The 14,482-nt window shown below is 35.6% G+C and overlaps 1 protein-coding gene across 2 annotated transcripts in view; it reads right to left on the bottom strand.

Annotated features, from left to right (window-relative positions):
• The window catches only part of LOC149790231 (prolow-density lipoprotein receptor-related protein 1-like), a 393,476-nt gene that overhangs the window by 193,694 nt on the left and 185,300 nt on the right, over nt 1-14,482 (bottom strand). For both annotated transcript variants that reach the window (XM_089972262.1, XM_089972261.1), the window contains exons 36-39: nt 12,635-12,759; nt 7,996-8,118; nt 2,908-3,138; nt 2,028-2,208 (exon numbers count right to left, since the gene is read on the bottom strand). In XM_089972262.1, coding sequence (XP_089828388.1) covers nt 2,028-2,208; nt 2,908-3,138; nt 7,996-8,118; nt 12,635-12,759 — 660 coding nt within the window. The remainder of the gene's footprint in view (nt 1-2,027; nt 2,209-2,907; nt 3,139-7,995; nt 8,119-12,634; nt 12,760-14,482) is intronic.

Raw genomic sequence — 14,482 nt, 5'->3', positions numbered from 1 at the left:
TATCCTTGATCTGCCCTGTATGCCACATTGTCAAATATAGTAACAAGAATGCTGCTCTTTGGCACAAGTTTTGAGGAATGTATATATATACTTTTCATCTACATGGCAAACAAGGGGAGACAACTGACAACTGACAAAATTGTTCTTGTGATGGTGCTTTTTTCTCACTCACAAAGCATCACATTCTGTTCTCGAATCATTTGACTTAAAATTTTATCCCAACTGTTATTCATGTCAGGCAACTACTGCCTATGACAACCCAAACACAAATAATAGCGATGCGTCATTCCTATGATGTTACTAATGCTTAAATATGTAAACAATGACAATTTACACTTTCAAACTTGTTTCATTTGCTGTTTGTTACTGAAGAATAAGGAACTCGGGCGCTTTGCATAACTTATCTTTATTTTCTTGTTGTTCTCTACATCACTATCTTTATTGCAATGCCTACAAATTAAAGGGAGATAACAAAAATGACAATAATAAAAATAATAACAATAATAATAATAACTATATTTAAAAAAAAGATCATTTGGTCAATTGATGAATCTTCCATTATGCCTTCAACAATTATATTTTGTACATATATATTTCTGTTTGATGCCTCAAAGTGCAGATGAATAGCATTTTGGTTTAGGAGCAACTAGACCAGGGTTTGGCAACCTACAGCACGTCGAGAGGTTTTGTGTGGCATGCGAAGAACAGCCAAAAATCCTGATTTTAACACTGTTACTCTTCTACTGGTGGCATGCGCTCATTAATTTTGTAATTAAGCAGCATGCTATTTAAGATAGGTTTCCACCCCTGAACTAAGACCACATGTGTGTGTAGGTGTAAGGTGTCCAAGTACCATAATTTAGGTGGAGTAGTGATAACAAACTTGTGCTAATGGACAAATGGAAACTGACAAAAAGATTATTCCATGACCTCTACTGGTCTTAATTTTATATTGTATAAAACATTATTGGCAGTGTATACTTTTATTAACTGACTTTTATTTCTTGTGACTTTTTTCCATGACATTTTATTTGCTGTGACTTTTTCTTGGATCATGGACTTTTTCCATGACATATTTCTCTTTCTTTCTTTCCTGGATCCTGGAAACTAAAGATGGTGTATGTCATTTAATCCATCCAATTTTATCCCATTTATGAATTAACACATTAACCCCTGGTGATGATTTTATGTGGCAGGAGGTAGTAGCCTATTTCCAAGCTCCGTAGCGTCAAGGTTATGTTTGATAAAGTGGGTGGTATTATAGAAAGGTAGACAGATGTAGCTCTACAATGATACCAAACAGTCTGAAAGTTCTAGTTGCACTACAAAATACAGAGGGAAAAACCTCATTTTTTTTACCCGATTTTTTTCCATCCAAAATTTGCTAGTGGTTGGAATCCGAATTTGTGTCCAGATTTTAGACTTTTTGGTCTCAAATCTAAGGCAGACCGGTTTGAACAGACAGATGAACCCTTGCAAAATGTAGGATAAGATGATCATTTGGAATAAAGTATGGTCTTGATGTAAAAATAATGGGTCCAGTAAGCAAAAAAAAATAAATAAAAAAGAACTCAACTTTTACCCTTCTGCTCATGCGCAAGCCAAATAGCCAATGAAAAAGTACATTTCTAATACATCTAGGCATTATGTTATTGGAAAATCACCTGGAAGCTGCTTTCTTAGGATTATTTCAGAAATAGCTTTCAAAATGTGTTTCCTACTCTAATTTCAGGTGAAAATGACATAAATCTAAAACTGTATTAGTTAAACTGCCTGCATAATTAGGAGATGGCTTGAAATCGACCAATGGCTTGTGACGATTTAACTTGTCGTGCAGGATACAGGCCTAGACTAATACTGCCACTCAGACTCGGCATTCAGGAAACAAGCTAGGTAAACTGCACCATGTTATCGTGGCACTCAGGAGATGAGGAAGGTAAAGTATGACGAGTTATAGTGGCGGCAGGGGTTAATGAGTTAATGTAATATTTTTGAAAAAAGCTGCAGTGCAGCATAATGAGTCTTACCCCCCACAGCTGTCGACAGTGATGGCACGAAGCCGATCCCTTGGAGTCATCTGCATTACTGTGTAACTCGTGCGAGGCTTTTTCCCCACGCTGATGCGGCTAATACAAGAGTTAGTGTAGCTGGTGTAATACAGATCACTGTTAACAGAATCAAATGATAGCCCTTCTGCTGATCCAATGCCTGATAATTTAAAGAAAACATGAAGTCAAGTATCAGGGAACAGATCCAATGCCTGATTATTTAAAGAAAACATGAAGTCAAGTATCAGGGAACAGATAAAATCTGAGATGAAGAATTAAAGTTTGGGGCATTATTTTGCAAAAACAGTGAAGTTTCAAGTATAGAATGAGAGTCTGAGTATAAAGTGTATACTATAATTATTGAAGAAGGCAGTTCCAAAACATTAATATACTGTAAAGGCAAATTCATTATCTGAACATTCCACTAAACTTCTGCAGTGACCTAACCCAGTTTTTTCATGTACAGCTTTAGGCCATAAAGTCTAACTGATGAACTAGTTTTTCCAATTTTTATTTTCCTATTTAAGATTTAATGCCCAGTAGTTCCTTGACACAATTTTCTTAGGGTTACAATGCTTGGATATAAAACGAGAATTAAGAGACAACTGAGCAAGTTGTTCCAAATAATGCACACATCTATGCGTGTGTATGTGTGTGTCTGTGGGTGTGTGTGCTTGTGTGTGTGTGCATGTATACATGCCTGTAGGTAGGTAGGTATGTAAGTGGGTGGGTAAGGCAGGTAAACTGTATGCATATGTGATAGTAAGCACTCAACCCCCACAGGTTTGACCTATTTTGTTCAGGATTTTAAGCTTTTTTATTTTGGCATGAAAAACCTCACAAATCATATAAAAAATACCTTCTACAACTGTAGTCAAGCCCGAGCCATTGAAAAATATGGACTGTATTTCTCCCCGCTGAATGTCGCTGAAAAAAACTGTTTGAGTTGCATGATCAAAGGCAAGTCCAATAACGTTTCGCAGCCTCGTCTCGTGGAATATAGGTTTGATTGGTGGATTTTTGTTATCTTCATCTAGATCTATGCTCTCGATTGCAGTTACTCGTGAATAAAGAAGGAAAGTATTGTGTTCTGTAAAAGAAAACAAAGGTTTTCATGGATGAAACTGTAACATATTTTAAAACTGATTCTATAACAAGTTTCAAAGTATCCACAACATAACTTTCTAAAGTTGGAGTTAAGATCCGAAAACCTAGAGAAAAACCTTGGACTTTGCATAAATCAATACTGAACTCTCAGCATGTCCAAAAATCAGAATTCAATTACCTTACCAATTCAGTGTAGTGTCAAATAATGTACCACAGAGGTGTAGTGTCAAATACTGTACCACTGGGGTGTAGTGTCAAATACTGTACCACAGAAGTGGAGTGTCATATACTGTACCAAAGAGATGAGGTGTCAAATACTGTATCACTGGGATGTAGTGTCAAATAATGTACCACATAGGTGTAGTGTCAAATACTGTACCAAAGAGGTGTAGTGTCAAATACTGTACCACTGGTGTGTAGTGTCAAATACTGCACCACAGAGGTGTAGTGTCAAATACTGTACCTATGAGGTGATGTGTGAGAGAGCTACCTCTACACAATCAAGTACCACCTTCTAGGCTCAAATTTGGGGGGTAAATAAATATGTAATTTTCCAGCATAATTCAGTCTGTATGTTTGTTGTGTAATTTCAGTCAATATTCTTGTCCAGTAATTTTAGCCTCTGTGCTTATCGAGTAATGTAGTCCATGTGCTTGTCCAGTAATTTAGTTCATGGGCTTGTCCAGTAATTTAGTTCATGGGCTTGTCCAGTAATTTAGTCCATGGGCTTGTCTGGTAATCTCAGTCTATGTAATAATAATTATAATAATAATAATAATAACTTTACTTAATAAGAAGAAGCTCTTCCATGAGACCCACTACAATGACTTTTGTACAAATACAAGATGAGGTTAGTTTAGACAACAAATACTATTAAAACTCAACATCTGATCTACTCCTATAACAAAATATGTACAAGGTTTCAAGGATGATTACATAAAGGATTTCATACAAATAGTAGTAGTGAACATTTGTAAAACATTATAGGTGAGTACATGATAACAATGTTGTAAAAAGAAATAGCACTGAATTAAAGAAAATCATACAAATAAGAAGTTTTTTAAAAGATTGGCATGTGTCAGCTGAGTTTTTTAAAGTTGATATGGAGTTCCATAGTTTGGTTCCAGAAACAGCAAAACTCTTCTCATAAAACTTGTTTGAGACGGATATTAGTTCATACATATGTACATTTTCAACAAATTTAAAATTACATTTAAGTTAATCATGAGCCAAACCATGTAAGGATTTACAGACTAGTAAACCCTTCTGAAACTGTGTTCTCTTTGCCCAGTAATTTTAGTCTATACACTTTTACAATAATTTTAGTCTGTAGGATTGTCCAATAATTTTGGTCTGCATGCTTTTCTAGTAATTTCAGCTTGTCCAGTCAATTCAGTCTATCCCTTTACCTAAAGTATGGCTTTTTAGCCCTTCAATACACATGAAGCAAAGTTACCCAGTGCAGTGTGCTATAAATAGAACACTGTTACCTATTTGACTCCATACACATAGGCCTGCCTGTTAACTGTTAACCCTTTACCTCATAGAGCATAGTTACAAAGTGCAGCACACTATAAATAGAACACCTGTTATCTATTCAACTCCATATGCACAGGCCTGCCTGTCAACTGTTAAGCAATGTAGTGTATGTTACGTTTAACAGCAATTTTAACCATTTTACATTTTTGGTACACATCTATTATGTGTGGAAAAGTTTAAGAATAAAGTCTGATCATTATAGGTGCATAATTATTTTTCATGGAAGAATTTTTTATGTTCTTTAAAATCTTGACAGAACTTGTTCACCATCAAGTCTGAGAAGCTGCATGGCCAACCATATGTGCCATTTCTCATACTCGAAATTTACAAGTTCTTTGTCTGCATCTACATCACTAAGTCATCTGGATTTGATAATTTATAAAAACTAATTGCTACCTACATAAATATTAGAGCCTTTACCTAAGTTATTGAAGCTTTCATAGTTGTGATTCTAATCGTGAAAAGTACTGAACGTAATCTGAGACCTCCATTTTGAAGAGTGGAGAATACAACCAAGTTACTTTAAATAGCAGGTTTCAACCAAAGCATAAATAGTAATAATATAATCTGACGTAATGGTCATTCACAGCAAAAAGAAATGAGGTATCTAATAGGGGGTTTACCCCGAAGGTGGCACCATGAAAACCTGGTAAAAATAGCTGATGTTTACAGCAGGCGTCCAAAGGTCCTTGTATGCAAATTGGGTAGAGGCATCCAAAGGTGCTTGTGTGTGAATTGGGTAGAGGTGTCCAAAGGCACTTGTATGCGAATGGAGTAGAGGTGTCCAAAGTTGCTTGCATGAGATAATGGGTGAAATGCTTATCCAGTCAATTCATTCGACATGCTTGTCCAGTCAATTCAGTCTAGATACTTATCCAGTCAATTCAGTCTGGATACTTATCCAGTCAATTCAGTTTATATACTTATCCAGTCAATGTAGTCGTTATACTTAACCAGTTTGAAATATTTTGCACATAAATTTACTTGGCATTGTTCACATCCAGTTGTTGGTTCAGATCGAACTTTGTTCAATGAACAATTTTGCAGGTTTTTTTCTTTGGCATGGCTACTGGCCAATGCTGACCTTGTTGAAGCGAGGGTTGAACTTCTACTTTTCTTTTCCTTTTACCTACAAATCCTCCAAGTAGCTGATGTGCAAGATTCATTCTAAACTACAACTGGGTTCTAGCTCTTTCCCAGTTGTTTTGGTGAAGATACTATGGTTCCATGATTCTTTCATCAGCAAATATGAGTTTACTATTGAAATGTCGAAAAGGAAAAAAACAGATACTTCCACCATTTCACAGACTTTCTATCAGTGCTGTGAGTCGCTCGCATTTGATCCATATGGTCTACTCCATTCATGTACATGTTGTACAGTTGGACTGGGAGTGGACATGGAATATCCTCAATGGAACCATCTTTCTGCTTCCGACTAACAGATGTGGCCTCACTGTCACAGTTGGTACACAGTATAGTGATATTCTTCTTGTCACGCCAAACTGTAACTCTCATGTCTTCTTTCTGTTTAATTATGCTTTGGCCCTGCTCCTTCATCTTTACTTTCTGTAATCCAGATGGAAGGCCCTTTTGACTTGATCGAACTGTTCCACAGCCATACGTACCTTTTTGTCAAAGCTGAAGAAATAGGTCTGGAGATGTAAGAAAAAACTGTCGGTGTAGACATGGTGTCCAAGATGAAACAAAGGTTCCAGCAAATCAAGAATAACCCTTTGTCCAAGACTCAATTCTGGATTGTTGTCAGCCATTCCAGTATAAACCTGAAAGTCCCCAACATTACCATTATGAGGATCCGCTCAAACCCACCTTGATGCCTCTCTTGGTTGGTTTTAAAGGCATGTACTGCTTAAAGCCCAGTCGTCCTGAAAACCCAATCATTGCTTCATCAATGGACACTTTACGATGTGGGTTGTATTCTCCAGTACATGTGTTGTGAATAAGCTCCAATGCTGGTACAATTTGGGCCAGTTTGTCATGACCAGGTGTTCCTCGAGGTGGGTTGTTGCTGGTGTCAGTCACATGAAAATATTTCTGTACATTTTCAAATCTTGCACGATTAAATTCCAGTTTAATGCAGGAAGGATGGAAAAGTTTGTCCTTATACAAATACCTATCTTGGGCTGGTGCTGGAAGGACTCCCATAACAACATGAACCCCAATCAGAGCTTTTATCTCGTCTGGTATTGTTGGATACGTTTTGTTTGGTGATACCAAGATGCATTTTTTGGAATATGCATTGGTTTCGTTTGCAATGTCTGAGTACAGTTCCTCTGGAAATAGCAAATGAAAAAAATCAATTTCTCTTTTTTCCTTGTCCATGTTTGTTTCTTGGTCCAGGATTTGGTCCACTAAAATCATCGATCTGGACAGGCCGAAGATGATCACTCCAATCTGATAGATCTGCATGAACTCTATCATCATCGCTATCAGCATCCTTTTCTTCTGACAATTCAAACTCAGAAACTTCTATGTCCAAATCTAAATCTGGCAAAATATCCAACTGCCGAACATATTTTTCCTCTGCTTGCTCAATATTTTTTAGATTAAACCCAAGAAACTCCTCATTTTTGCTCTCATTCTCCTCAAAAATCACTCTTACATCTGCCATCATTTATGACTGTTCATGAACATAACACATGTAGTGAAACTGCTCTCAATTAGTAACCCTTGCCTTCTGAACAATTCAAATTTGCACAAAGGAAAGTAAAATCATTTCTGATTGGTTTAATATTGGCCTGATTCTAGGGGAAAAAACCATTTGTAACCAATCAGAGAGGTTGTATCTAACACACATTCACTAACACACATTCACCATGACTTGAGATTTTTGCTCTCATTGTCATCAAAAATCACTCTTACATCTGCCATCATTTATGACTGTTCATGAACATAACACATGTAGTGAAACTGCTCTCAATTAGTTGTTGTTGTTGTAAGGTTTAACGCCATTTTTCAGCACACGATAGGCTACTCTCAATTAGTAACCCTTGGCTTCCGAACAATTCAAATTTGCACAAAGGAAAGTAAAATTTGTTCTGATTGGTTTAATATTGGTCTGATTCTTGGGGAAAAAATAACATTTGTAACCAATCAGAGACCTTGTATCTAACACACATTCACTAACACACATTCACCATGACTTGAGACGGGATTGGCCTATGAATGCAGTGAACAAACCACGACTACAGGCAGGATCAGCCATTAAATGCAGAAACTGTGTCATGCGTACAGACAGGATCAGGGGCCAACTGAGTTAAACAACTGTAATGACATCACTTACCACCACAATGAGTGTCATTCACAAGTTTGCCAAATGAACACCTGCATGACACAGGTCTGCCCTTTCCAGTGTAGAAACAGAGCTGCTCACATCCTCCATTGTTTGTTGCACATGGATTAGTACCTGTTGGTGAAATAAAGGATAGTAAAAAGATTCATCATTATAATGTGATTCAAGCCAGCAATACATGTATATTACTTAAGTGATGGATTACCACAGGTAGCTGTACCTAGTCAGTAGCATTAGCTATGTACATAATTGTCTCTAGTCATTAGCATTAGCTACATACATAATTGCATCTAGTCATTAGCATTAGCTATGTACATGATTGTATCTAGTCATTAGCATTAGCTATGTACATAATCGTATCTAGTCATTAGCATCAGCTACATACATAATTGTACCTAGTCATTAGCATTAGCTACGTACATAATTGTATCTAGTCATTTGCATTAGCTACATACATAATTGTATCTAGTCATTAGCATTAGCTACATACATAGCTGTATCTAGTCATTAGCAATAGCTATGTACATTATTGTACCTCGTCATTAGCATTAGTTATGTACATTATTGTACCTAGTCATTAGCATTAGCTACAAACATAGCTGTACCTAATCATTAGCATTAGCTATGGACATTATTGTACCTAGTCATTAGCATTAGCTGTGTACATTAGTGTACCTAGTCATTAGCATTAGCTACATAGATAGCTGTCCAGTCATTAGTATTAGCTACATACATAGCAGTACATGGTCATGAGCATTAGCTACATAATATATGTACCTACTCATTAGCATTAGCTATGTACATAGCTGTACCTAGTCATTAGCACTAGCAACATAGATAGCTGTACCTAGTCATTAGCATTAGCAACATACATAGCTGTACCTAGTCATTAGCATTAACTATGTACATTATTGTACCTAGTCATTAGCATTATCTACATAGATAGCTGTCCAGTCATTAGCATTAGCTATATACATAGCTGTACATTGTCATCATCATTAGCTATGTACATAATTGTACCTAGTCATCAGCATTAGCTATGTACATAATTGTACCTAGTCATTAGCATTATCTATGTACATTATTGTACCTAGTCATTAGCATTATCTACATAGATAGCTGCTCAGTCATTAGCATTAGCTACATACACAGCGGTACATAGTCATTAGCATCAGCTACATACATAGATGTACCTAGTCATTAGCATTAGCTATGCACATAGTTGTACCTAGTCATTAGCATTAGCTATGTACATAATTGTACCTAGTCATTAGCATTAGCTATGTACATAATTGTACCTAATCATTAGCATTAGCTATGTACATAACTGTACCTAGTTATTAGCATTAGCTATGTACATTACTGTACCTAGTCATCAGCAATAGCTTTGTACATTATTATACCTAGTCATCAGCATTAACTACATAGACATCTGTCCAGTCATTAGCATTAGCTACATACATAACGGTACACAGTCATTAGTATTAGTTATATACAAAGCTGTACCTAGTCATTAGCATTAGCTACATAGATAGCTGTACCTAGTCAGTAGCATTAGCTACATAAATAGCTCTTTAGTCATTAGCATTAGCTATATACATAGCTGTACCTAGTCATTAGCATTAGCAATATAGTCAGCTGTACCTAGTCATTAGAATTAGCTATGTACATAACTGTACCTAGTCATTAGGATTATCTATATCGATAGCTGTACTTAATCATTAGCATTAGCTATGTACATAATTGTACCTAATAATTAGCATTAGCTACATAGATAGATGCATATAGTCATTAGCATTAGTTATGTAAATAACTGTATCTAGTCATTAGCATTAGCTACATAGATAGCTGTCCAGTCATTAGCATTAGCTATATACATAGCTGTGCCTAGTCATTATCATTAGTTATGTACATAATTGTACCTGGTCATTAGCATTAGCTATGTCATTATTGCACCTAGTCATTAGCATTATATATATACTCAGCTGTACCTAGTCATTAGCATTCGCGATGTACAGTTATACCTAGTCATTAGCATTAGCTATGTACATAATTTTACCTAGTCTATTAGCATTATCTATGTAAATTATTGCACCTAGTTAAGCTGGTACCTAGCTGTTTATAGTCATTAGCATTAGCTACATTATTGTACCTAGTCATTAGCATTAGCTACACAGATAGCTGTACATAGTCATTAGCATTAGCTATGTACATACTTGTACCTAATCATTAGCATTAGCTATGTACTTAATTGTACCTAGTCATTAGCATTAGCTACATAGATAGCTGTCTAGTTATTAGCATTAGCTATGTACATAATTGTACCTAGTTATTAGCATTAGCTGCATAATAGCTGTCCAGTCATTAGCATTAGCTATATACATAGCTGTACCTAGTCATCATCATTAGCTATGTACATAATTGTACCTAGTCATTAGCATTAGCTATGTCATTATTGTACCTAGTCATTAGCATTAGCTATATATATAGCTGTACCTAGTCATTAGCATTAGCTATGCACATAGTTGTACCTAGTCATTAGCATTAGCTATGTACATAATTGTACCTTGTCATTAGCATTAGCTACATATATAGCTGTACATAGTCATTAGCATTAGCTACATACATAATTGTACCTAGTCATTAGCATTAGCTACATAGATAGCTGTCCAATCATTAGCATGAGCTATATACATAGCTGTACCTAGTCATTAGCATTAGCTACACAGATAGCTGTCTAGTCATTAGCATTAGCTACATAGATAGCTGTATAGTCATTAGCATTAGCTATGTACATAACTGTACCTAGTCATTAGCTATGTACATAATTTTACCTAGTCATTAGCATTAGCTATGTACATAATTGTACCTAGCCATTAGCATTAGCTGTGTACATAATTGTACTTAGTCATTAGCATTAGCTACATAGATAGCTGTAACTATTCATTAGCATTAGCTACATAGATAACTGTACTTACTCATTAGCATAGCCAGAGATATTTCTGCTTGATCATTAACAAAGCCACAGCAATAATTATGCCCACTCATTATTATAGCTAGAAAAAGCTCTCCTTACTCATTAGCACAGATACAACAATAGCTCTTCCCACTCATTATCATAGCCAGAGATAGCACTGCTTGCTCATTAGCATTGCCAGAGACAGCTCTGCTAACTCATTTGCATAGCTACAGAGATAGTTCTGTCTAATCATTAGCATTAGCTACATAGATAGCTGTACTTATTCATTAGCATAGCCAGAAATAGCTCTGCTTACTCATTTTCATAGCCAAAGTGATATTTCTGCCCACTCATTAGCATAACTAGAGATATCTCTGCTTACCCATTAGCACAGACACACCAATAGCTCTTCCCACTCATTAGCATAGCCAGAGATAGCACTGCTTGCTCATTAGCATCACCAGATAAAGCTCTGCTTAATCATTAGCATTACCAGAGATAGCACTGCTTACTCATTAGCATTACCAGAGAGCACTGCTTACTCATTAGCATAGCCAGAGACAGCTATGCTAACTCATTAGCATTGCCAGACAGCTCTGCTAACTTATTAGCATAGCCAGAGATAGCACTGCTTACTCATTAGCATTGCCAGAGACAGCTATATTCATTAGCATAACCACAGACATGGTCCACCCACTCATTAACATAGCCACAAAGATAGTTCTACTCACTCAGTACCACTACCATCTATATAATATTCAGTCATTTTTTTAAAACTTTTTTAGTCACTGCCAGATTAAGGCCTTCCTCAAATTCCAACAAGCCATTTTTGAGAAGTTGCAGTAGTTTTATACCTTTAGCAGTGGTTGCATTATAGGATGATGGATCAGTATCCATTAAACAAATTTTGAAAGACCTTGATTCCAGGATGCTCTATTTTGAAAGGCCTTGATTCCAGAATGCTCTATTTTTAAAGTCCTAGATACCAGAATGTTCTGTTTTGAAAGTCCTAGATTCCAGAATGTTCTATTTTGAAAGGCCTTGACTCCAGAATGTTCTATTTTGAAAGTGCTAGATTCAAGAATGTTCTATTATGAAAGGCCTTGATTCCAGAATGCTATATTTTGAAAGGCCTTGATTCCAGAATGTTCTATTTTGAAAGACTGATTCCAGAATGCTCTGTGTAAATTCAGCAGTTCTTGCAAAGTTGTAAACAGCAACTGTGATCTGACAACAGACATTGGAAGAAAGACCATACCCTAATCTCACTTGACGTTACAGCCACACAAGCTAACAAAATATGAGGTGAGTCAAGAATTGAATACATTATACCAGTCACATCTCATAACAAAAATATTAATAGAAAATTATAATGACAGGAACATTGAAAATGTATTATTATGTTAAACAGAAGTTTTGAATAATGATGTCTAGTCATGTGATAGTAAGCCCCATCCATATTTTAAATAACTTAAACAGAGTGCATGGCCCATCAATAACTGACATAATAATTATTGTTCATAATTCATCAAGTGAATTTTACTAGATAAATGAACACTCTCTTTTATATTCACATTTTAATCTGTGATCAATACAATCTTTAATTTATGTGCTTTGATAAACTTCATGTATGCATTTCCATCCAAATGAACAACCTATGTTGATACAAACCCTTCTGTCTCTCAGCATCGAAAGCTTTAATGTCCCTGAGTCGTGTCCCAAGGGACTGTCTTATGCTTTCTGCACTGCTGCCATCTGTTTTTTTGGCTCTCTTAATTGCACCATTGTGGTCTGTCCTACAATATTTTAATTCATTAATAATAAATTGTCTGTATATCATGGAAATTTGCAAAAGCTTTAAATCTGTGTAAACTGTATCAATTTAGTAAGAAAAGAAAATATGAATAAATAATATTTTTAAATAGTACAAAAATCATATAATATATATATATATATATATATATATATATATATATATATATATATATATATATATATATATATATATATATATATATATATATATATATGTATTGGCAATTACTACAAGGGTTATATGCTGTGTATATTGCCAATAGCTGCAAAGGTGAGATAGTATGTATATTTCTATAACTGTAAAAGTTATATATGATATACACATCTGCCTCAATAACTCATGCACAATGGGGTCCAAAAAATAGAACTGCACTATATGCAAGGGCACAAGCCACCATGGGACTTTAAAAATGAAGGGGATCCTATTACCACTGGACAGCAAGAAAACTTGGGTGGGGGTTAGAAAGTGGGGCTGTTTTATGCCTGAATATTCATTATTTAATTTCTTTTTAACAGTTTTTCTAATGAAGCCGTTTGCTTTTTGGGGGTGTAAATTATCTTCATATTTTAGATACCCAACCACTGAAAGACCAGCATCAACTTTACCCCAAGAGGTTTCAACATCCATCATGTTACATGAAAATAGTGCGTAATTACATCACATCTTTTTGTTGTTGCTTCACAATCAAACAAAGTTCTTTTTTTGTCCTTCAAAAAATAGGGACCTCTATTTCATGAAACCACAACGTAAAGCGCCCACTACGTGAGTGTACATGATTTGTTTACAAATCAAAAGTGCTGGTGTCTGCATTCATTGTTTGTTTACAACAGAAAGTAGTTCCTTTATGCACGTGAATGCAATATGTGTATTTGCACGTGAGTTCAGTATTGGGTAATACTGCATGATTCTGACAATGTAAAGTTAACGCAGAAAACAATGAGCATATAAAATAATATACATAACAATACAAAAGATGTAATTAACATGATAATACAAAGAGGTCTGCTTGTAAATGAGTGTAACAAAACAGCAAATATTTATGCAAGTCAGAAATCAAATTACGGTTGTCACATAATCAGGTTCTCACAGAAACACTTGTGAACATAGCTATGAAAGTATATCATGACATTTTTCATGCATGAAAATAGTGATATTGCATTCATGAAGATTTATAACGATTACAATGATACAGATTTACAAGACAGAACTAAAACACAAATTTCTTTTTCGACAATGAAAGAAGCAATATATCAAGCCGTTTCATTTACCAATTTAAATCACAATTTCTTCACAGTCAATAAATTTAGGCCAATTCTGGGCATTTTCCAGTAAATAAATGGGATCCATGTCTGACCCTGCATTATAAGTGGTTTCACAAGTTATCCAGGTGCGAATTATACAGGGATGGTGTATATTTCCAATAATTCTAAATGTCAGATCCAATGTATATTGCCAATTAATAAACTGTAAAAAGTTGTTGTTGTTGTAGGGTTTAATGCCATTTTTCAGCACACGATAGGCTATACATGGCGGCCAGTATTAATGGTGGAGGAAGAACCCGGAAAAACTCCGGAAAGAACCACCGACCCACGATAAGCTACTGGCAAGCTTTCTCACATACCCACATTAGCCGAATCCAAGACTCGAACCAATGCAGACAGAGGTGAGATGGCAGTGATCTGTAATGGAGAGCACTTTAGACC

The sequence above is a fragment of the Sinohyriopsis cumingii genome, chromosome 10 (assembly GCF_028554795.1).
Source record: "Sinohyriopsis cumingii isolate HCF-2022 chromosome 10, ASM2855479v2, whole genome shotgun sequence".
In the NCBI taxonomy this organism is placed as follows: Eukaryota; Metazoa; Mollusca; class Bivalvia; order Unionida; family Unionidae; genus Sinohyriopsis; species Sinohyriopsis cumingii.
The sequence above is the reverse complement of the archived record's forward strand: the minus strand, read 5'-3'. Positions and strand labels throughout refer to the sequence as shown.